Source organism: Antedon bifida, chromosome 3, assembly GCF_963402885.1.
Source record: "Antedon bifida chromosome 3, ecAntBifi1.1, whole genome shotgun sequence".
Classification (NCBI taxonomy): Eukaryota; Metazoa; Echinodermata; class Crinoidea; order Comatulida; family Antedonidae; genus Antedon; species Antedon bifida.
The window spans coordinates 23,678,699-23,696,762 of record NC_136228.1 but is presented as its reverse complement, the minus strand read 5'-3'; the positions used below and the strand labels follow the sequence as shown (position 1 = coordinate 23,696,762).

General features: G+C 33.3%; 1 protein-coding gene across 1 annotated transcript in view; it reads left to right on the top strand.

Annotated features, from left to right (window-relative positions):
• The window catches only part of LOC144838320 (polycystin-1-like protein 2), a 54,349-nt gene that overhangs the window by 32,725 nt on the left and 3,560 nt on the right, over positions 1-18,064 (top strand). Inside the window, exons 3-15 of the mRNA XM_078693657.1 lie at positions 489-725; positions 1,220-1,365; positions 1,883-2,122; positions 3,199-3,324; positions 7,883-7,977; positions 11,174-11,282; positions 11,386-11,646; positions 12,147-12,351; positions 12,433-12,833; positions 14,868-15,098; positions 15,321-15,601; positions 16,343-17,289; positions 17,662-17,915. Of these exons, the coding sequence (XP_078549783.1) occupies positions 489-725; positions 1,220-1,365; positions 1,883-2,122; positions 3,199-3,324; positions 7,883-7,977; positions 11,174-11,282; positions 11,386-11,646; positions 12,147-12,351; positions 12,433-12,833; positions 14,868-15,098; positions 15,321-15,601; positions 16,343-17,289; positions 17,662-17,915 (3,533 nt within the window). The remainder of the gene's footprint in view (positions 1-488; positions 726-1,219; positions 1,366-1,882; positions 2,123-3,198; positions 3,325-7,882; positions 7,978-11,173; positions 11,283-11,385; positions 11,647-12,146; positions 12,352-12,432; positions 12,834-14,867; positions 15,099-15,320; positions 15,602-16,342; positions 17,290-17,661; positions 17,916-18,064) is intronic.

Genomic DNA, 18,064 nt, shown 5'->3' with positions numbered 1-18,064 from the left:
ACTGTGTGATCAATTCGTCGGCGACACCACTAATGTGGCTACAGACACTACGCGCGTGAAATGGATTTTGTGTTTTATGTTTAGCCTTAACATACTAGTTCATTAATTAACAAGATTACAATAAAATGACACCTTTTAATAGCTGAATTGTCTAGCTTTATAGATGTGTAAATAAAACATAAATGCAAATTTCTATAAGCTAAAATTATGTGTTTTGTGAAGCTCTCGACTAAACCGTGTTTTTCGTGAAACGCATGGTTATGACAAATGACTATGCGATTAGTTTTACTTTGTGGTGTCGTTGACGAATTATTGAGAATCAAGATTTTTAAAACAGGCTAGAGCCGGGCCAGACTTCATTCAGGGTATTCATCATCTAAGCTATCCTAGATTTTGTTGTTGGTAATAATGATGACATTGGCATTGACCATTGTGGTGATGTTGATTGTAGTGATAATAATAATAGTAATATTGTATTTTAATATTAGTTAGAAGTTGGAGTGGTTCATCCAGCTACTCAGAGTTTATGTTTTTAATAAATGCTCGGCCTAGAGGTGGAACATGTTCTGTCAAGCCGACTGAAGGCATTGTGCTATCAACTTTATTTGCAATTCAGTGTCTTGAATTCCATGATGATGATATTCCGCTACACTATGTGGTGCATGCTGAGACAGGTGCTGAAGTGGTTGCAGGGGTCAGCTCGTTGAAAGACCACTCAGGAGATGGTAAATATGTGTATTTAATTTATATCATACTTTTTAATTTTTAATTGATTTTTATTTAACCTCCCACTTTCGGCAAGGGCTTGATTGATATTGAAGTACTATATTAATTATGCGGCTTCATTTGGGTGTGGGCAGAGTTTTCGTAAGTACAATGAATTGAAATTTGAATTGATGTTGTTTAGATAGCATACAGTATGCCTTTCTTGTTTGTGGTTAATTGGTTCTAATGACTGTGATAGCAGCCCTATTTCATTAATTTAAGTTTAGTAATTTCATCTTGGTTTAGTTTTTAATGGTTGTCCTACTAAAAAAAACAAACTAACAATTAATTCAAGTGAAGGGAAAGAATGCTTATACCATGTTGCGCTGCCATACTACACAAATATAAAAAATGATAGTGTTATAGGACATAGTGAAATTTGCTTAATTCTGAGATAGTTAGAAATATTTTAACAATGGGAATCACGACATTTATTGCACACTTGTTTGATTAGGTAATTTGATATACTATGGTGTTGATCCTGTTTTTACTCCAACACTACTACCAATTGGACGGGATGAAAATAACTATATGGTCAAATTAAATATAAAAGTTTTAGATGCATATGGAGCATATACGGACACTTTTCTGGATGTTAAGGTATCTTAATTGTTTATCTTTATTTTCTGGTTATATTTGTTTGTAAAAAATTAGAATATAATTAGGTCCCGTAATTTCATCTACACAGTATTTACTGTAGGCAATAGGCACAATTCACCACTATATAAGTGTATGACATACTTTCATACTTACATGTTTGGTTTACGCGGATAACACAATAAGATTGTTGTGCAGATTATCACGAAGATGACATAATTCGTCAACATGACAAGATCTTCTTTTTTTTTATTATGGAGGCCAATAAGTTGATGCTCATGTACAATTTTGACCTACTTTTTATATATCACTTTGTAATGTTTTTTTTGTATTTGATTTTGTAAATCGCAAGCAATTCATGTTTTTTTCTTATTCTGATTTGTGTACATTTGAATAATAAATAAATTAATACAAAATAATGTGACAATAGGAAAAATAATGAAAATAGGAAACCATTAAACAATTTTTAAACAATTGCTAACAATTATTTTTATAGTATAATTGTATTGATCTTCCCTAGGTGATGCCCCAACAAGTTGTTAAAGGTAAAGACATTGAAGATGTAGCACTAGAAATGACCACGGCAGAAGATTCCAGGTTAGATCAGCTGCTTACAGATGGAGATACACAATCAGCTGTACAGCTTATTACAACTGTCGGTTCCATCCTCAATGCAGAAGCAGAGAAAAGTCACTCAGAATCAGGTAGTATTACCAAGAAGAAAGTTAGGAAAGAAGAAAAGAAGCAGAAGAGAACTGAAGTTAGTTTTTTATAGTTCTTCAAAACTTCCCTACAATTGTTAACATTTATAAAAAAATAATGCATATATTTTACCATGAAAACATTAAACCAGGTCATTCCTTGTCTTAAATGTATACTCTATGGTAAAAGAGAAAACAATGCACTACCTAAAGTAGCTCACATTGAATGTCCACTCATTGATGGTGGCTTAAAGCCTAGCCTATAGGCTGAGTTTGTAGGCCTACAGCTAGTAAACATCGGTAATGTACGAAAATCATAGGCTAGCCATATTCCTAGCTTGGAATTCTGTTATGTTAAAACAAATCAAGGAAGTTTTGGTTCTTCCTTGTTTTTCATCCCAATAATAAAAGTGGGTGCATGAAGCAAAATGTCAATCCTTCAGGCTTATATTTATAGCGGACTACTTAAAGCATTAGAATTATTAGTACTTAATTTTGCATATGCAATTTGTGATTTTAAATTAGATTGAAAACAATTTGGGAAAATTTCTATAATTTATTTATTTTTTGATTAATGCAATACAGTGGTTCTAGGACACCTACCCCCTAGACAGTTACCCCCCGGATGTTTACCACCCGGACAACTACCCCCTTAGGACAACTACCCCCCGGACAACTACTCCCCGGACAACTACCCCCTTAGGACAACTACCCCCTTAGGACAACTACCCCCTTAGGATAACAATCCCCCGGACAACTACCCCCTTAGGACAACTACCCCCTTAGGATAACTACCCCCCGGTCAACTACCTATTATACACTGTTGCAGAGTCAGGTTGTTCCTAGGGGGTAATTGTCCGGGGGGTAATTGTCCGGGGGTAGTTGTCCTAAGGGGGTTGTTGTCCTAAGGGGGTAGTTGTCCGGGGGGTATTTGTCCGGGGGGTATTTGTCCGGGGGGTAGTTGTCCGGGGGGTAGTTGTCCTAAAGGGGTAGTTGTCCTAAGGGGGTAGTTGTCCAGGTGGTGGTTGTCCGGGGGGTAGTTTTCCGGGGGGTAAATGTCCAGGGGGTGAATATCCGGATACGCAATACAGTATATAACTGTCTATTGTCAGATATACTAATTTTATCTGAATAGGCACGTGAAGCAATTATTGAAAGTATTCAAAACGTTGAAATACGTGATATGGAATCTCTGAAGCAAACGTCTGCTGCTATCACTCAAGTAACTCAAGAAAAAGAAGAGATATCAGACAAAGCACAGGTTATTAATAAATACATTTTATTTTATAATAATAGAATAGTTTTATATCAGAATTTTGCAGGTCAATGATTTTAGACATTGTAGGAACGAGTGTTTTACTTTCTGTATTAAAATGGTATATCCAATGATTACATTGTTTTTTATTTATTTATTTATAAAAAAACATATTGTTTGGTCAGGTAGTCGAGCGTAGGGCAAATCTGTGGTCATATGCGAAATAAATTAACATAAATGACTAAAATCTATATATTAATGCTACTTTTTTTACTTAATGCTAAATTTTTTGCGTAATTTTACGTATCCGAAACAGCTGAACAGTACGTGTTCACATTTGGCACACTGATGTTTATTGAGGGGCCGTGCACGATTGGCTATATCACTTTCCTGAAGTAATTTTCTAACAGTAATTTTACATGCTTCGTGAATATCAACTACGCAACATCCTCTGTTGTGTACCGCTATGGCCGGATCTACAAATATCATGCCGGGCCGCCAAATTAAAACAGTGTTTAGTCTCGGCAGCCAGTCAATCGAATGATCGCGTCGATGAAGTTTTAATTAATTACACCTATCCTTTGAACAGAATGATTTTTGTAAATCACGGCTTGGCTCAGTGAGTAAAATGCTGTGGCCATTGATATCAATGCTTAGTACGTTCGAGTTTGAATCCACGATATGTGTAAATAATAAGTGTCACCACTTAAAACAAAAAATTAAAACTAGACCACAATGTAATTACAAACTAGCAAAAAAGATATAAAACCTCACACAAAGAAATTGCAAAATATAAAAAAACCATTCAAATTTTTTAAAATGTAAATGAAAAAAAAAAACCCAAAAAACACACAAATACAAATGGGTGTCGTGTTTCCACAAAATATCAAATATCTACGAAAACATAAAAATTATTTTATTATTCCAATACTTAATTCACATCTTAATTCTATAACTTACCAATTGACCGTCATGTCCCTCTCATGCACGTTGTCACTTTCTGATGCGCACAGTACAGCACAAAGTCCTATATTGCTTTCATTTTGTAGCTTACAGATTCCAAAATAAAGGAATACTTCAAAATTTTATTCTTGACAATTTTTTTTTTTTTTTTTAAATAATTTTTCAGGGGCCGGGAAGAGTGCGCTTTTATTATACTTCTTACTAGTCATCCCATGCGAATTATTATTAAGGCAGACAAGACCGTGCAGAGCACGAGTTACTACTAGACCACAATTTATTTTTGTTTGTTGTTATTCAAAAGTAGCGAATAAGTAAAAAATCTCCCACACAAAATCTCCAATGCAAAAATATCAAAACCATTGAAAAAAATGTAAATGAATAAAATGAACACACACAAACAAAATGATGGTTTGATATATTGTTGAACATGAAAACAACTTAGCAATTCATGTTTCCGCAGCAATGTGTTTTTCATTCGATTTATGTCCACTTTTTTATTTTATCTATATCTATATATAAATTATGGTTAATTCTGACATAGGCGAGCACAATACAAAAACTTCGGTACAAATCTCCGCCTTGGATACCTACCTTATCTATCTCAGATGTACCGCGAAACTTAGATTTGATAACATTAGTGTTCAGTTCGACGCTATTTTTCCATATTTCTATCTTAGCAAGATATTATAAAGAGTTTTTGAACAACATTTATGATTTCAACAGTAGATTTTCTACTCAATTTCAATTCTTGGCGGTCAAGTCATTTCCAGGTTTATGATAAGTTCACCTTGCAGCAACATGGTTTCAACTATTTTCTCTCTTTTATACATAAGGGAGCAGTTAAAATAATAGATTTGACCCTAAAGGTGACTGGAAACAGGCACTTTCCATCAATCAATACAGTGTCCCTTTGGAAGACGGAAGAAAAAAAACAGATAGTAGGACTGGAGCTTAAGTTGGCCATTAGTCATAGCCATTTTAGTTTTTTGTTTATTTTAGGAACGGACCGTGCGTGTGAAAGGTACAGTAGTTAAAAAATAAAAATTATACTGCAAATTAATAAAGATCAAATTAAATATACGCCATAAAGAATCGGAATATATTGTGGGGAATAGTATTATAAAATTACATAGGGAGATTTGATGATAAGACATAAATCGAGTGAAATCCCGATAGCTGAGTTTTATTAAGTAAGCTGGCAGGAATAACTGTAGGCTATCTGTGTCCCGTTAGGACCGAGTTGTCTGCCCATGTTGCAAGCCGTAATGTCTTCTTTCTTGGGCCAAAACGACCCACTCTGTCACGGCAGTTAGTTTCAAAAGATGTTTAAATTAAATAATGTATTAATACTTATTAGGATGATATTTATTTGAATAAATGCCTCTCCAATAAAACATCACTTTGAATAATAATCACCCCCCCCCCCCAACCCAACTATCTAATAAACGTCCATCCGATCCACATTTATAATAACACAATTATACTATTTGTAGTAGAATTCATCGCACTGTTATCTACAATTCACCAAGCATTTGTTATTCTTTTTTACCACCTTTCATATCTATTACAGGATTTCATTTATTATAAATGTTACCATATTATTAAAATGAACTCCGCCTCCACACCTCCGCCCTATAAGGGCCCTACCAAATAATAAAGACTATACTTTAAAATGTTATTAATCATCTAAGGCACTGTGAAACAGAATAGTTTATTTTTACGAATGTCAAGCATTTTCAATAATGGTAACCGACAGAAAACGTACAAGAAGAACGTTATCATTCTGAGAACTATCGTCTACACTTCCTAGAGGGGGAGCGAGCGAAGCGAGTTCACCCTCTAGTGTATCAAATAATTAATACACCACGAAAAACACCCAAAATAATATAGTTTGTCAACTCGGCCCTAAACCGTCTCGGCCAAAGTCAAGTCGGACCAAAGTCAACTCGGCCCAAAGTCAACTCGGCCCCAAGCCAAGTTGGCCCAAAGTGAACGCGCCTCACCTCATCTCGGCCTCAAACCAACTCGGCCTCACGTCAACTCAGCCAAATACTAATCGGTCAACTCGGCCACATTAAAGTATGGAACGCAAAAAGTGCTAATAGTTAAAATGGTAGGATTAGTAAGGTTAGGCCTACACATAGGCCTTGACAAAATAAAACGGACAATTCAATATAAATTATAACACACTCTGTCGTTTTTCGTTTTATTGATAAGTAGTATTTATCTATATTATTGGTTGTGATGATGTACAGTTTCAGTATGTGTTTGTTAGTCCGGCCTAGACTATATATTTTGATACATTACAAGGATGTTCCCAGAAAGAATGATAGATATATTAGATAACAGTAAAATAAAAATGTTTATAAAAAATAATATATTTAAAATTATTTTATTCTTTTATCAATTCGCTTCACTTTTTGTGTTCCATACTTTATTGGGGCCGAGTTGACCGATTAGTTTTTGGCCGAGTTGACGTGAGGCCGAGATGACTCGAGGCCGAAATTGACTTGAGGCCAAGTTGACTTGAGGCCGAGTTGACCTGGGGCTGACTTGACTTGGGGCAGAGTTGACTAGGGGCCGACTTGACTTTGGCCGAGACGGTTTAGGGCCGAGTTGGATCTAATTCCTTTCGCTAGTGTTTGCGCGCATCATATAATTCACACAGTACAATTTTTTCTTTAGCGTTTTTTATTTTCGTAAAGTTCCATATCCAGTATTGCTTTCAATTTTGAGCTTACAGATATTTCAAAGTGAAGGGATAGTGTATAACAAAATCAATGGCCGTAAAATAGTTCCGAATTTTATTCTTGATACAATTTGTTTTTATTTTAATAATTTGTCAAAGTAGTTTAACAGAGTGTGCTTTTATTATACTTGCCTATGCAAAGTATATAACTACATATTAAGGTAGGAAAAGACTGTGCGAAGCACTGGTTACTGCTAGTTTGAGAGGAAGTTGTTTTATTTTAATGGTCTCATTCAATTCTAAAATATACATACAAAACATAATCATATCTTCATTACATTTCTTTAACATGTCAAATACACTTGTCTATTCTTATGGAAACTTAACGAATAGAAACCTAACCATAGACGAGCACAATGGAAAAACTGTGTAAAGATCTTCTTGGTTACCTACCTCATCTATCTCAGATGTACCGCGAAATGTAGTTTTGATAATATTAGTGTTCACTATTACGATATTGTTCCATATTTCTCTCTTAGGAAGATAAAGGGTTATAAATTTATTTATAAACCTTTATCTAATTATTTATAAATTTCTGATTTCATTGGTAGATTTTCAACATTTCGCGGTAAGTGATTTTTGGGTTGATGTTAATAATCACTTTGCGACTTCCAGGTTTTTGCTTTCATGGGCCGTGCGTGAAGTTATGCAAAATGAAACTATACTGCATACTTGATAAAGTCGATTTACTAGCATCTAATTAAAAGTTGTGCGAAATTGTGAAAGTGCAGCCAATATTTGGTTTCTTACTACCACAAATCTCCCTCCTCTCCCCATAAGTCTATGCTAAGTTTATCAACTACAAATATAAGTTAAATGTGTTTAGTTATGTTTATGTTTAATTTTTTTCAGAAATATGCAGCTGAAGTTTATGTAAATTTGGGGAAATACCTGAATGAACAGTCTAGTATAGGTGTAGGAGGAGAAGCCGTAGAAGGAACAGCCAGGTATTGAACATGCACCTTGTAGTAAGGATTATTAGGTTTTCCAGCTATTTGTGCAAAAATAGATTGTTTTTAGCTAATTTTGTTCTTCTTGAGATGCTGAATCCAAAAAAAGGTGCCTTTTGTTTTTTCGACCACTCCTTCAGCCACCATTTTGTATTTCAAAATGGCTGACATTCCACACTAAACTTAAGTCATCCATGGTATCATTAGAAAGGGAATGTAATACTGATCATTTTATTCCATTACATCTATATCAATAAACGCAAGGTCAAAAGATCAACATGCAATTTCACCATATACTGTACTGTTTGGTATCATTGGATAGTTTTTTTTATTCTGAATACAGCTTTGTTAATGTTTGTTTGATTTTCTTTTTATTTTGTTATTATTGTTCATTTGATATTTTTTATAATATATATTATCTTAATACTGAATAAGTACGGTACGGCATAAAATGTAAAGTTTCCGAGTTATTTAAATCGTTTGTCAAATCACACCCTTGTTTCGTTGGGTATTTTTTTAAATTCTGAATCTATTTTAGCTTGAGAAGTCTAAATTTCTGTTTTCGTTAAAAAAAATTCTAAGGGTCATGGTATCATTTGCGTAGCGTTCAAAATCATTTGTATAACAGTGCTATTGTTGTCCAACCAATATTATTATACAGTGAAATTATATTAAAATCAATTAGTTTTCCTCAAATTAACACGAAATAAAGAAAAGTCAGTGTCCTACTGCCTATAAACTACTAATCGATATTGTAAAGAAACGAATTACTGGGTTTTTAACGTCTAAAAGTACAAAGTGATATGATATGATTTGCGATTATCGCAATATAAACCCTAACTATAAGTTATAATAATATTCAAATTAGTTTGAGAAAAAACAAAAAATGTTCACACTCTACAACTACAGACAGCTTATAAATGTATGTACAAATGTATTTACAGTATGTAACGATGTCAGTTATTGATTTCCCTTTCTGCATTTACTGCATTTCTCACTTTATTCAAAATACAGTGGGGTTTTTTTAATGAGTGAAGTGCGATCGACTTAGACCACACTCCGGTAGGGAATCGAATCAGCTTTTCAGTCATCGGTGTGTTTTGAATTATTATTTTATTGTTCTCAGGCATGATTCTCATTGTGTCTGTTGTTTGTTGTTCATATTTGTATTCTTATGAGTATGAGCGTATGCCACCGATTTAAATGTATATTCAATATATTATGTTATCATCTGAAACCGTGGAAGATTATTCGACTAATTATCATATACAGTAGATGAGCTGTTTTCTATCCTGCCTTAATGATCAATTTACCTGCAAAGCAATGGTTGTTTGATCTTTTTACTTGCAATGCGAAAACCGGGCATATCGAGGATCTTGATAGTTAAACTTAACTTATACTATAAAGTATTTTCACACACTGAAATTGTTATTATAACCAGATAAATGTTACAAACATTTGAATGAATTGTTAAACCAATAAGAAAAACCGTATTAATCTTAATATGAAGGAAACCTTGTTCAATTTACATTTAAAAACAATTTATGTACATTTATTGGAAAAAAACAAAGTAAAATCGAATAGGTATTAGTAAAACTGTATTCAGAATAAAAAAAACTATCCTACGATACCAAACTGTATTTGAGAAAATTAAATGTTGAACTTTTGACCTTTATTGGTCACGTGCCTTGTTTTATTGTTAAATAACTATGTAACTATGCACTTTTTTGTATGGATGTATGGGATAAAATGATCAGTATTACATTCCCTTTCTAATGATACCATGGATGACAAAGTTTAGTGTGGAATGTCAGCCATTTTAAAATTCAAAATGGTGGCTGAAAGGATGGTCGAAAAAAATTCCACCTAACTTTTTTTAATTCAGCAACTCAAGAATAACAAAGTTAACGAATAAAATCTATTTTGCCATAAATATCGAGCTGGAGCTAGTTTTCTTTTCCTTGACTGTACTATTGTTTATTTTATTGTTTTATGTCACACAATATATGTTACCATCAAGTGACCAGCCTTAATGCAAACATTAGGCTGAAAAAAGGGGGATGGTTGGTCATTACAGTTTTTCAAAAGAGTAACATGGTAAAATGATGGTGCGTCGCGTGCTGTATAGACCAGATAGTGATGGTGTAATGATAAGGCAATCAAACTAGCATGTGATAGGCATAGGTTTCAAGTTTGATGACCAAATCCTTCAGATGGCACATTAAGCCACTTGTCTCGTGTACATATTAATGAACCATGCCTGCACCGTCTACAAATATATCATTCATAAAAGCAATGTAGTAATATTTTAATGTTTTTAATGTAAGAGTCTTACCTAACCTAACCTCTAAATCTGTAGCACCCATTTCACCACTAAATCTTGTAGCATTTCATGATACCATAATTTCTTTTTATAATATTTATGAAAAAGTTATGATCTTCAACAGAAGATGCTTTTATCTTTCTCTATAGGTCTAATGTTCTATTAAATTTGTCTGAAACAATATACTGTATAGTATAAACATAACTTCCTGGCAATTTATTATCTGTAGTCCTGTGAACAAATTGCATCACTCATGTTTTGTAATTCACCTAAATGGTGTGATTAGCTTTGCTGGCCATACAAAAAAACAAGCTTATATTGAATAAATATGAATTCATCTTAGTTCATCTTGTATCGTTTCTAATCTTTTAATGAAATTAAGAAAAAATATATAAATAATGAGGGTCTAACAATCATATTAATATTGTAGGCTCTTTTTTTTTTAACCAAAATGAAATTCAGAGGTTCTCTGCTGTAGAATACAAATTGGAGTCAAATGAAATAAATAGAAATGTTCAAGTTGAACATAAACATATTATATAAGTATAATTCTTTAGGCCCTAAAAAATGTTTATTGTCTCATTTTTTCAGAAGGCAATAATTATTTAGGTTGAAATATATCGACCTTTTCAAACATCCATACACGATACAACTGAAGAGGTAAAAATAATATCATTACGTTCCTCTTGTTTGATTTTTTGTAGGATCAACGTTCCCTTCAGCAAACCATGGGGGTAGTCTGTTGTTGTAAAATTCATTGTAAAGTTCTTCTATAAAGTAGTTAACAATCAAACAAATCTTCCAGATTACTGGTCTTTTGTTTTAGAAAAAACTAAACTGTAATTCCTGGTCTCAATTGTTTTTTTAAAGGTATATTTTGAGTGGACTTTCTAATATCATGAGTACCACAGCTCCACCACCACAAACAGAAAACAAAATTTCAATGAAAAGTGAAGACAAGAAAGATTATGTATCTCAGGTAAACAATTTTTAGAATAGATTTCCTTGAATAATTATATTAATATAGAGATTTTGTAATAAAATGATAGTAGATTAATGTTTTTTTTTTTTGTGATTTTCAGAATCGTAATGTGACTTTAGTGTCCATGAAATCTCTTGAAGAAGTGAAGTCGGCAATTCTTGTCAACAAAGTGCCAGGCGAGGAACCAACCCGTTTGAAAACTGACATTATGTCTGTTGTACTTCAAAAGCAGGAGAAATGGGACATTGATGGCTTGGTGTGTGAGGATGGTGACAGTGGTATAGCTTTTAGATTGCCTGATAATATTCATAGTGAAATTACAGTATCTGATGATAATTATGATGAAGTTATTGATATAAAGGTATTTTTGATATATCAGCTCTATTATTCTTACTGTGAATTAATTTATTTGTACCTAAGTAAAGGACCTATAGGACCTATACCACCAACTGAAAACAATACATTCAACATATGATCATTTACTTTATAAAATGCACAATGTCTTATATATTGTCCCCCTGAAAAAAATAATTTTTTTAATGTTTTTGTTGAATATGTCATTTTATGTGGCATAATACTAATAGTTAACTTTGACCAAATATTGAATCGAAAAATAATTATTTACCTGAAAAAACTGTAATTTGAAACAAATAATAATCAAATTCACTGCAATTATCAATGAGCTTTTGGTTGAAATTAACCCTTTATTTTATCCTTAAAAAAGGTTGTTTTTCCTACATAAGTGATTAACTTGATTGAAGCTGCAAATGGCCTATTTAAAGTACTTTTTTTATTAATCTTCATTTTTCATGTTTTTGGGAGACGATATATCTTTCATAATTGTTTTCCTATTTACCAAAGATGAACAACTTCAAATCAAATCCATTTATCTGGGATGAATCAAGTTCAAGTGTAACATCTCAAGTTACAAGTTTAGAACTCAATAAGCCTGGTGGTAAGGCAATCATACTGGAAAATCTACCCGAAACTATTAACATGTTTGTTGCTAACCCTCAACCTGTTCCTGTTGTACCCCTTCCGGGTAAGTGTTTTTATTTTGGCTACAGTAGGTTTTTTTTTATTTCCTTCTGGAAAATATAAATGAATAGACTAATAATTATAATTTTGTTTAAATTTTTAATTTCAGGTATTTATTTGGACAACACAACTGCATCACTTACCTATGGATTCAACTTAACTAGCAATGAGGGGTCTCTAGTTTTATTAGTGAACCCAAACAACATCACATCCAAAATGACACTTTACATGCGCTACCAATATCCTTCAAATGGTTCACAATATGATCTTGCAATGGATCTGCCTTTACATGTTAATAATGTTACAGTAAATTGGAATGCAACTACAAACCTGACAGGAAATATTTTTACATTGGTTATTAACACTGACAATTTACTTGGTATTGGTTCCTACTTTATTACTGTTGATATCCAAAATGCTGCTGATGACAACTACACAATATCTGCATTCATGGCAAACTGTTTGTATTGGAATACAGAAGTTGAGCAATGGAACACTGATGGTTGTCAGGTAAAACCGTATTTATATATAAATGTACGTAAGGGCAAAATTCGGTAAATCTCGCGTTACTTCTAGAATGTTTACTCGATGGTATATAAAGTACTTTCGGTGCTGATTTTAACCACCTGATGTAACCCTGTTTACTATTTAAATTGAGTTAGATAGTTAGTTATCTGACATTTAAACCAAATTTAGGTTCAACGATTTGCCCCAAATATGGGTATACACTGTCTAATGGATGTCCATCTTGAAAAATGCCTTCACACAATAATACGAGGATGCTTCGCATTTATCTATCTCCTTCTACGATAATTGTTTTTAATACCTGAAAACTGGTTTGCTCGAGCTCGAGTACAGCATGATAATTTTGAAGACAGGCCGATTTTATTTTTTTTAAATACTATCTCTCAGTCTCCCAGTATAATTATTTGGTTTAACACAAGTAGGTAAATTTATGGGCCCTTGGGGATAAACTTAAAACCTTTAGATATATTAGTAAAAAGGTTCATCTGGATCTCTGTATAGTATTTTTTTTCTTTCTAAAGGGAATAAAACCGTAAAACTCTAGCTTTCACTGGTTCAACCACACAGATTAATCATGAGTGAGCCTATGTGACTTGGAATTGTTATCATGAAATCTCGTATTTGATATAGCGCCATCTATGGAACGTTCAGGTTTACCCAAATGGGATTGTCGGGGCCTCCTCTTTAGTAACTTGTTATACAATTTTGGTAGTTCTAATCTGCTGTCGTCTCTGTTCATAGTATTACCATGTTTTCTTATTTTTATGGATTCTTTTATTTTTCTATCTTTTCATGAAGATTCTGTGCCTAGTATTTTTGCATTCCAATTTGGTAAATGAGTGTGAGTGGTCATGTGATCAGTGATGGCTGAGTTATGAACAATTTCTGAGGCTGAATTTCTGGCTGAACGTGTTAGAATACCTGTGCAATGTGAAGTGACATCTGCTTTGTGTTCTTTTATCCTTGTGGATAAGGTTCTCGCTTTTTCACAGTTTGTTGTAATTTACTTGGTATGTGACACTCATGATTTCATGGTAACAATTCCAAGTCACATAGACTCACTCATGATTAAGCTGTGTCGTTGAACCAGCGAAAGCTAGAGTAAAAATTTAAGTTTTACGGTTTTATTCCCTTTAGATATAGTATTGCAATACTTTGACAATACTGTAAATACGTATAAACCATTTTTGATCGCCATTTGAATCGCAAATTTCTTACTTTGAGTGTAGGTTTACTGTTAGATATATAAACACATAATATACAAATAAACTTATTGCTGTGAGTGTTGGTAGGCCCTGTTAGATATATAAACACATAATATACAAATAAACTTATTACTGTGAGTGTTGGTAGGCCCTACTGTTAGATATATAAACACATAATATACAAATAAACTTTATTTCTGACAGTTGCTTCTCAACGTCTGTATTAATTAATAATTACAAAAAATATAAACGTTGTAGTGGTGTATTTCAATCGTCTATAACAGATAACAGTGACAGTTTTAACAAAGCATTAAATCGCAAATGTTTTACTGTATTTAGTGGTATATTATTGAACAAATATTTCGTTACTGAGTGGATGAAGAATACATTTAAAAATTGTTCCTCTGTACCCATCCTCTTCCCATTCCTCAACCCTGTTACCTACAAAACACAAATTGGGTTTGTTTAAATGATTTTTGTGACATATTTTTCTCTTTCGGTAGTAATTCCCAGTGTGCTAATTTTAGTTGAATACATAAATCATTGTGTTTATTTATTTGTTTCTGTAAATGACAATGTATTATAGTTCTGCGGTACGTACATTTGAAATCGCCAGTTTTTTTTATACGCTGAAATTACTGTGTATTCGAGAACCATCTGTCGGCACGACCTAGATGGTATGCGAGTGAAGCGAGCGTACCATCTAGTAGTTTAAAATTGCTTTTCAAAATGTAATACTGTACATATTATTATTAACTGGCAGTTCAGTTGCTGCAAAAATGGATAATTGGTATAATTGTGGGGTTTTTTTTAGGTTGGAGTTTTAACCACAGAAAATGTTCTGCATTGTCAGTGCTCTCATCTAACCTTTTTTGGTGGTAGTTTTTTTGTACTACCCAATACAATACATTTTGTAGAGGATGCAAAACTATTCAAAGGATTTCTAGACAACCCTGTTGTAATCAGTGCAGTGATTGTAGTATTTTGTTTGCAAGTTCTATGTTCCATCTGGGCCAGAAGAAAAGATAAAACAGACCAACTTCAGGTACTATATTTTGTAGATTTATGCTTGGCCTACATGGTGGTACATGGTTTCAATGTACCTGAAGTTAAGTAGACCTGTAGGATCTAGTATTTGTGTAGATTATAGCTTATATATAAATAATAAGTGTTGACTATTTTCTAGTTAATTACTGCCATGTTTCGTGTGCACACACAACATGCATCCAATATCTACAGTAACTTGATCTTTATTTTGTACTATTAGGCACATTTGATTGTTCTCCATGACAACGATCCACTTCATTGTCATCGTTACCACGTGACTATATTCACTGGAATGCGTAGTGGAGCAGGTACATCTGCCATTATCACATTGACCCTGTCAGGCCTCCTAGGCAAGACTAAGCCACATGTGATGATTTCTAAAACCAGGAAAGTGTTGCAACAGGGATCATCTGATTCATTCCTCCTGACAACCAAGGAGTCTCTAGGGGATCTTTTGTCAGTTAGAGTATGGCATGACAACTCTGGTAGCCATCCAGAATGGTCAGTTTTTTTCAAATTTAGTCACTTCTGAATAAATATTTGGTTTTCTTCGTTGAGATGAGCTGTATTTCTAGGCTAATACTAATCTAGGCCAGGCCCAGCAACAATACTGCTAAACTATAGCCAAGCTGGCCGACAAAGTTTGGTCAGTACAGCAAACATGTTTTTAGCGAACACCTTTGAGAGGTAATTGCTCGAAATCAACTGGATTTATAGAATGCGCTAACAGTAACATAACAATCACAATCACCTTGATTTTAATATTATGCATAAAAATAACATCGTCTCAATGTGTGTTGAGACTTAGATGTTACACTTTTCAAGTAAGTCCTTCTCCCCTAAAGGTCATGTCATGTTCTTGATTTTTGCGGCCGACTTAACCAGTAGGAAACTCCAAACCCAAAACCCAGAAATTTAGATTCCGGAAATCACACTCTTTAAAAATCTTCCGGTCTATGCAATCTTATAAACAATTTATACTGTACTTGCTTGATAGTAATAGGTTGGTTAACAAGCTTAATACTTTGTAGACGTTCGAGGGATCCGGGTGCGAAAAACAATTGTTATATTAAACAAATAACTGTAATAATAATATTGATCATATTTGATCATTGATTTAAACTTGCTTTTATACAACTTGTATTCATGACCTCTAGTTACATGACAATCAACAAAAGTAAACAATTTGCTGCAAGACTATTAATTCTGAATTTTCCCAAGTTAAAATATTATTTATTTCAGGTACCTGAGTCGTATACTGATTCATGAAGTAGACAGTGAAAAGTGTTGGTACTTTCTCTGCAAGAGCTGGTTGGCAGTAGACATTGGCGACTGTGTCATTGACCAAACTTTTTTAGCAGCTACCAAAGATGAACTCAACTTATTTCATAATCAATTCTTGATTAAATCAATGAAAGACTTTCGGGATGGACATCTCTGGTTCTCTGTCATCACACGACCTGCACGTTCCTCATTTACAAGACTGCAACGTATTGCCTGCTGTTTTTCAGTTCTTTTTACTTCAATGCTTACTAGTATAATGTTTTATGGAGTTCCTGATGATCCAGATACACAAGATCTTGATTTTGGGAAGTTTCAAATTAGTTGGAGAGAAATCATAATTGGCATTGAGTGTAGCATTTTAGTGTTTCCAATCAATTTTTTTACCGTAACATTGTTTCGTAATGCAAGATGCGACAAAGAAGAAGCAGTACTGCTAGAGATTGAAGGTCTTATTGATGATGATTCCGATATTCCATTGTATTTTTTTGAGTCCAATGACAACTCTGAATATAGTGCTTTTTCTTTGTCTGACACAGCTGAGTCTAACAGAAAGCAAGCAGTTTGCAAATGTAAATCAACAATGATACTTGAGAGAAAACCTGAAGCTGTGGGTATAGAATCTAACAAAAAACATGGCTGCTTGCCATGGTGGATTATCTATTTTGCTTGGTTCATCTTGTTTTCATGTGAAGGTGTCTCGGCTTATGTTATTATGTTGTATGGTTTGAAATACGGAAAACAGCGCTCCTTAGACTGGTTGATGTCCATCTTGATTGCATTCTTTCAAAACATCTTTGTTATCCAGCCAACTAAGATGATTTTTATAGCAGCACTACTCTCGTTGTTGTTTAGGATGAAAGAAAAAGAAGATGTTGGTGTGCAGTTATTTAAGAACTTCCATATAGGTAATGTATTTATATTGTTGGTTTGTGATCTGTTAAAATTATATATATAGTATCTGTTTTTTTATTCTACCAAGTTAAGTCACTATACAGTATATCATTATCACTAAAGATAAGTATTAATAAAATCATTGCATTTGGGTGTGATCATCCAAAGTGCCGGCAGAATGAAAAAGTTGCAATCAGAACTTTTATATTCATTGATGTATTTTATTGATATCTATTATATAATTAATTCACTATGCGAAGTGCTATAAAAAAGCAATAAAATAAATATGACATTTTATTACACCATGATGAAGATTATTTTTCAAACAATGGTTTAAAATGGTATTTCCTCCATTTTTCAAATAATTGTTGTGTTCCATTTTTCAGTTAAGTCCGAACACCATCAAACAGTGGGTTGTAAATACAACATGGAGCACTACAGTCCCCCACCAATTCAGGCTATTGAAATTGCGCGCAAGAAGCGGCAAGCAGACTTCAAGTTGCATTCAATTTTACGAGAATTCGTCGGACAACTGATACTGGTATGGCTTGTTATGGAAATTGTCTACACACAGCAAGATCCAAATTCTTTCTATTTTAATAAAATTATTCAAGATACATTTACTGATACACTTGATGAGGTAAAGCCTTTTATTTTATGTTATATTATCATTTTGTTAATACATATTGCCTACTGCAGGAACCTCGTTAATAATTGGTTATTGCCTATTGAGGTTTTTTTTTATTTGCAAGTTGTTATATATTTTTGGTAATTTCAAACCGCCATCTG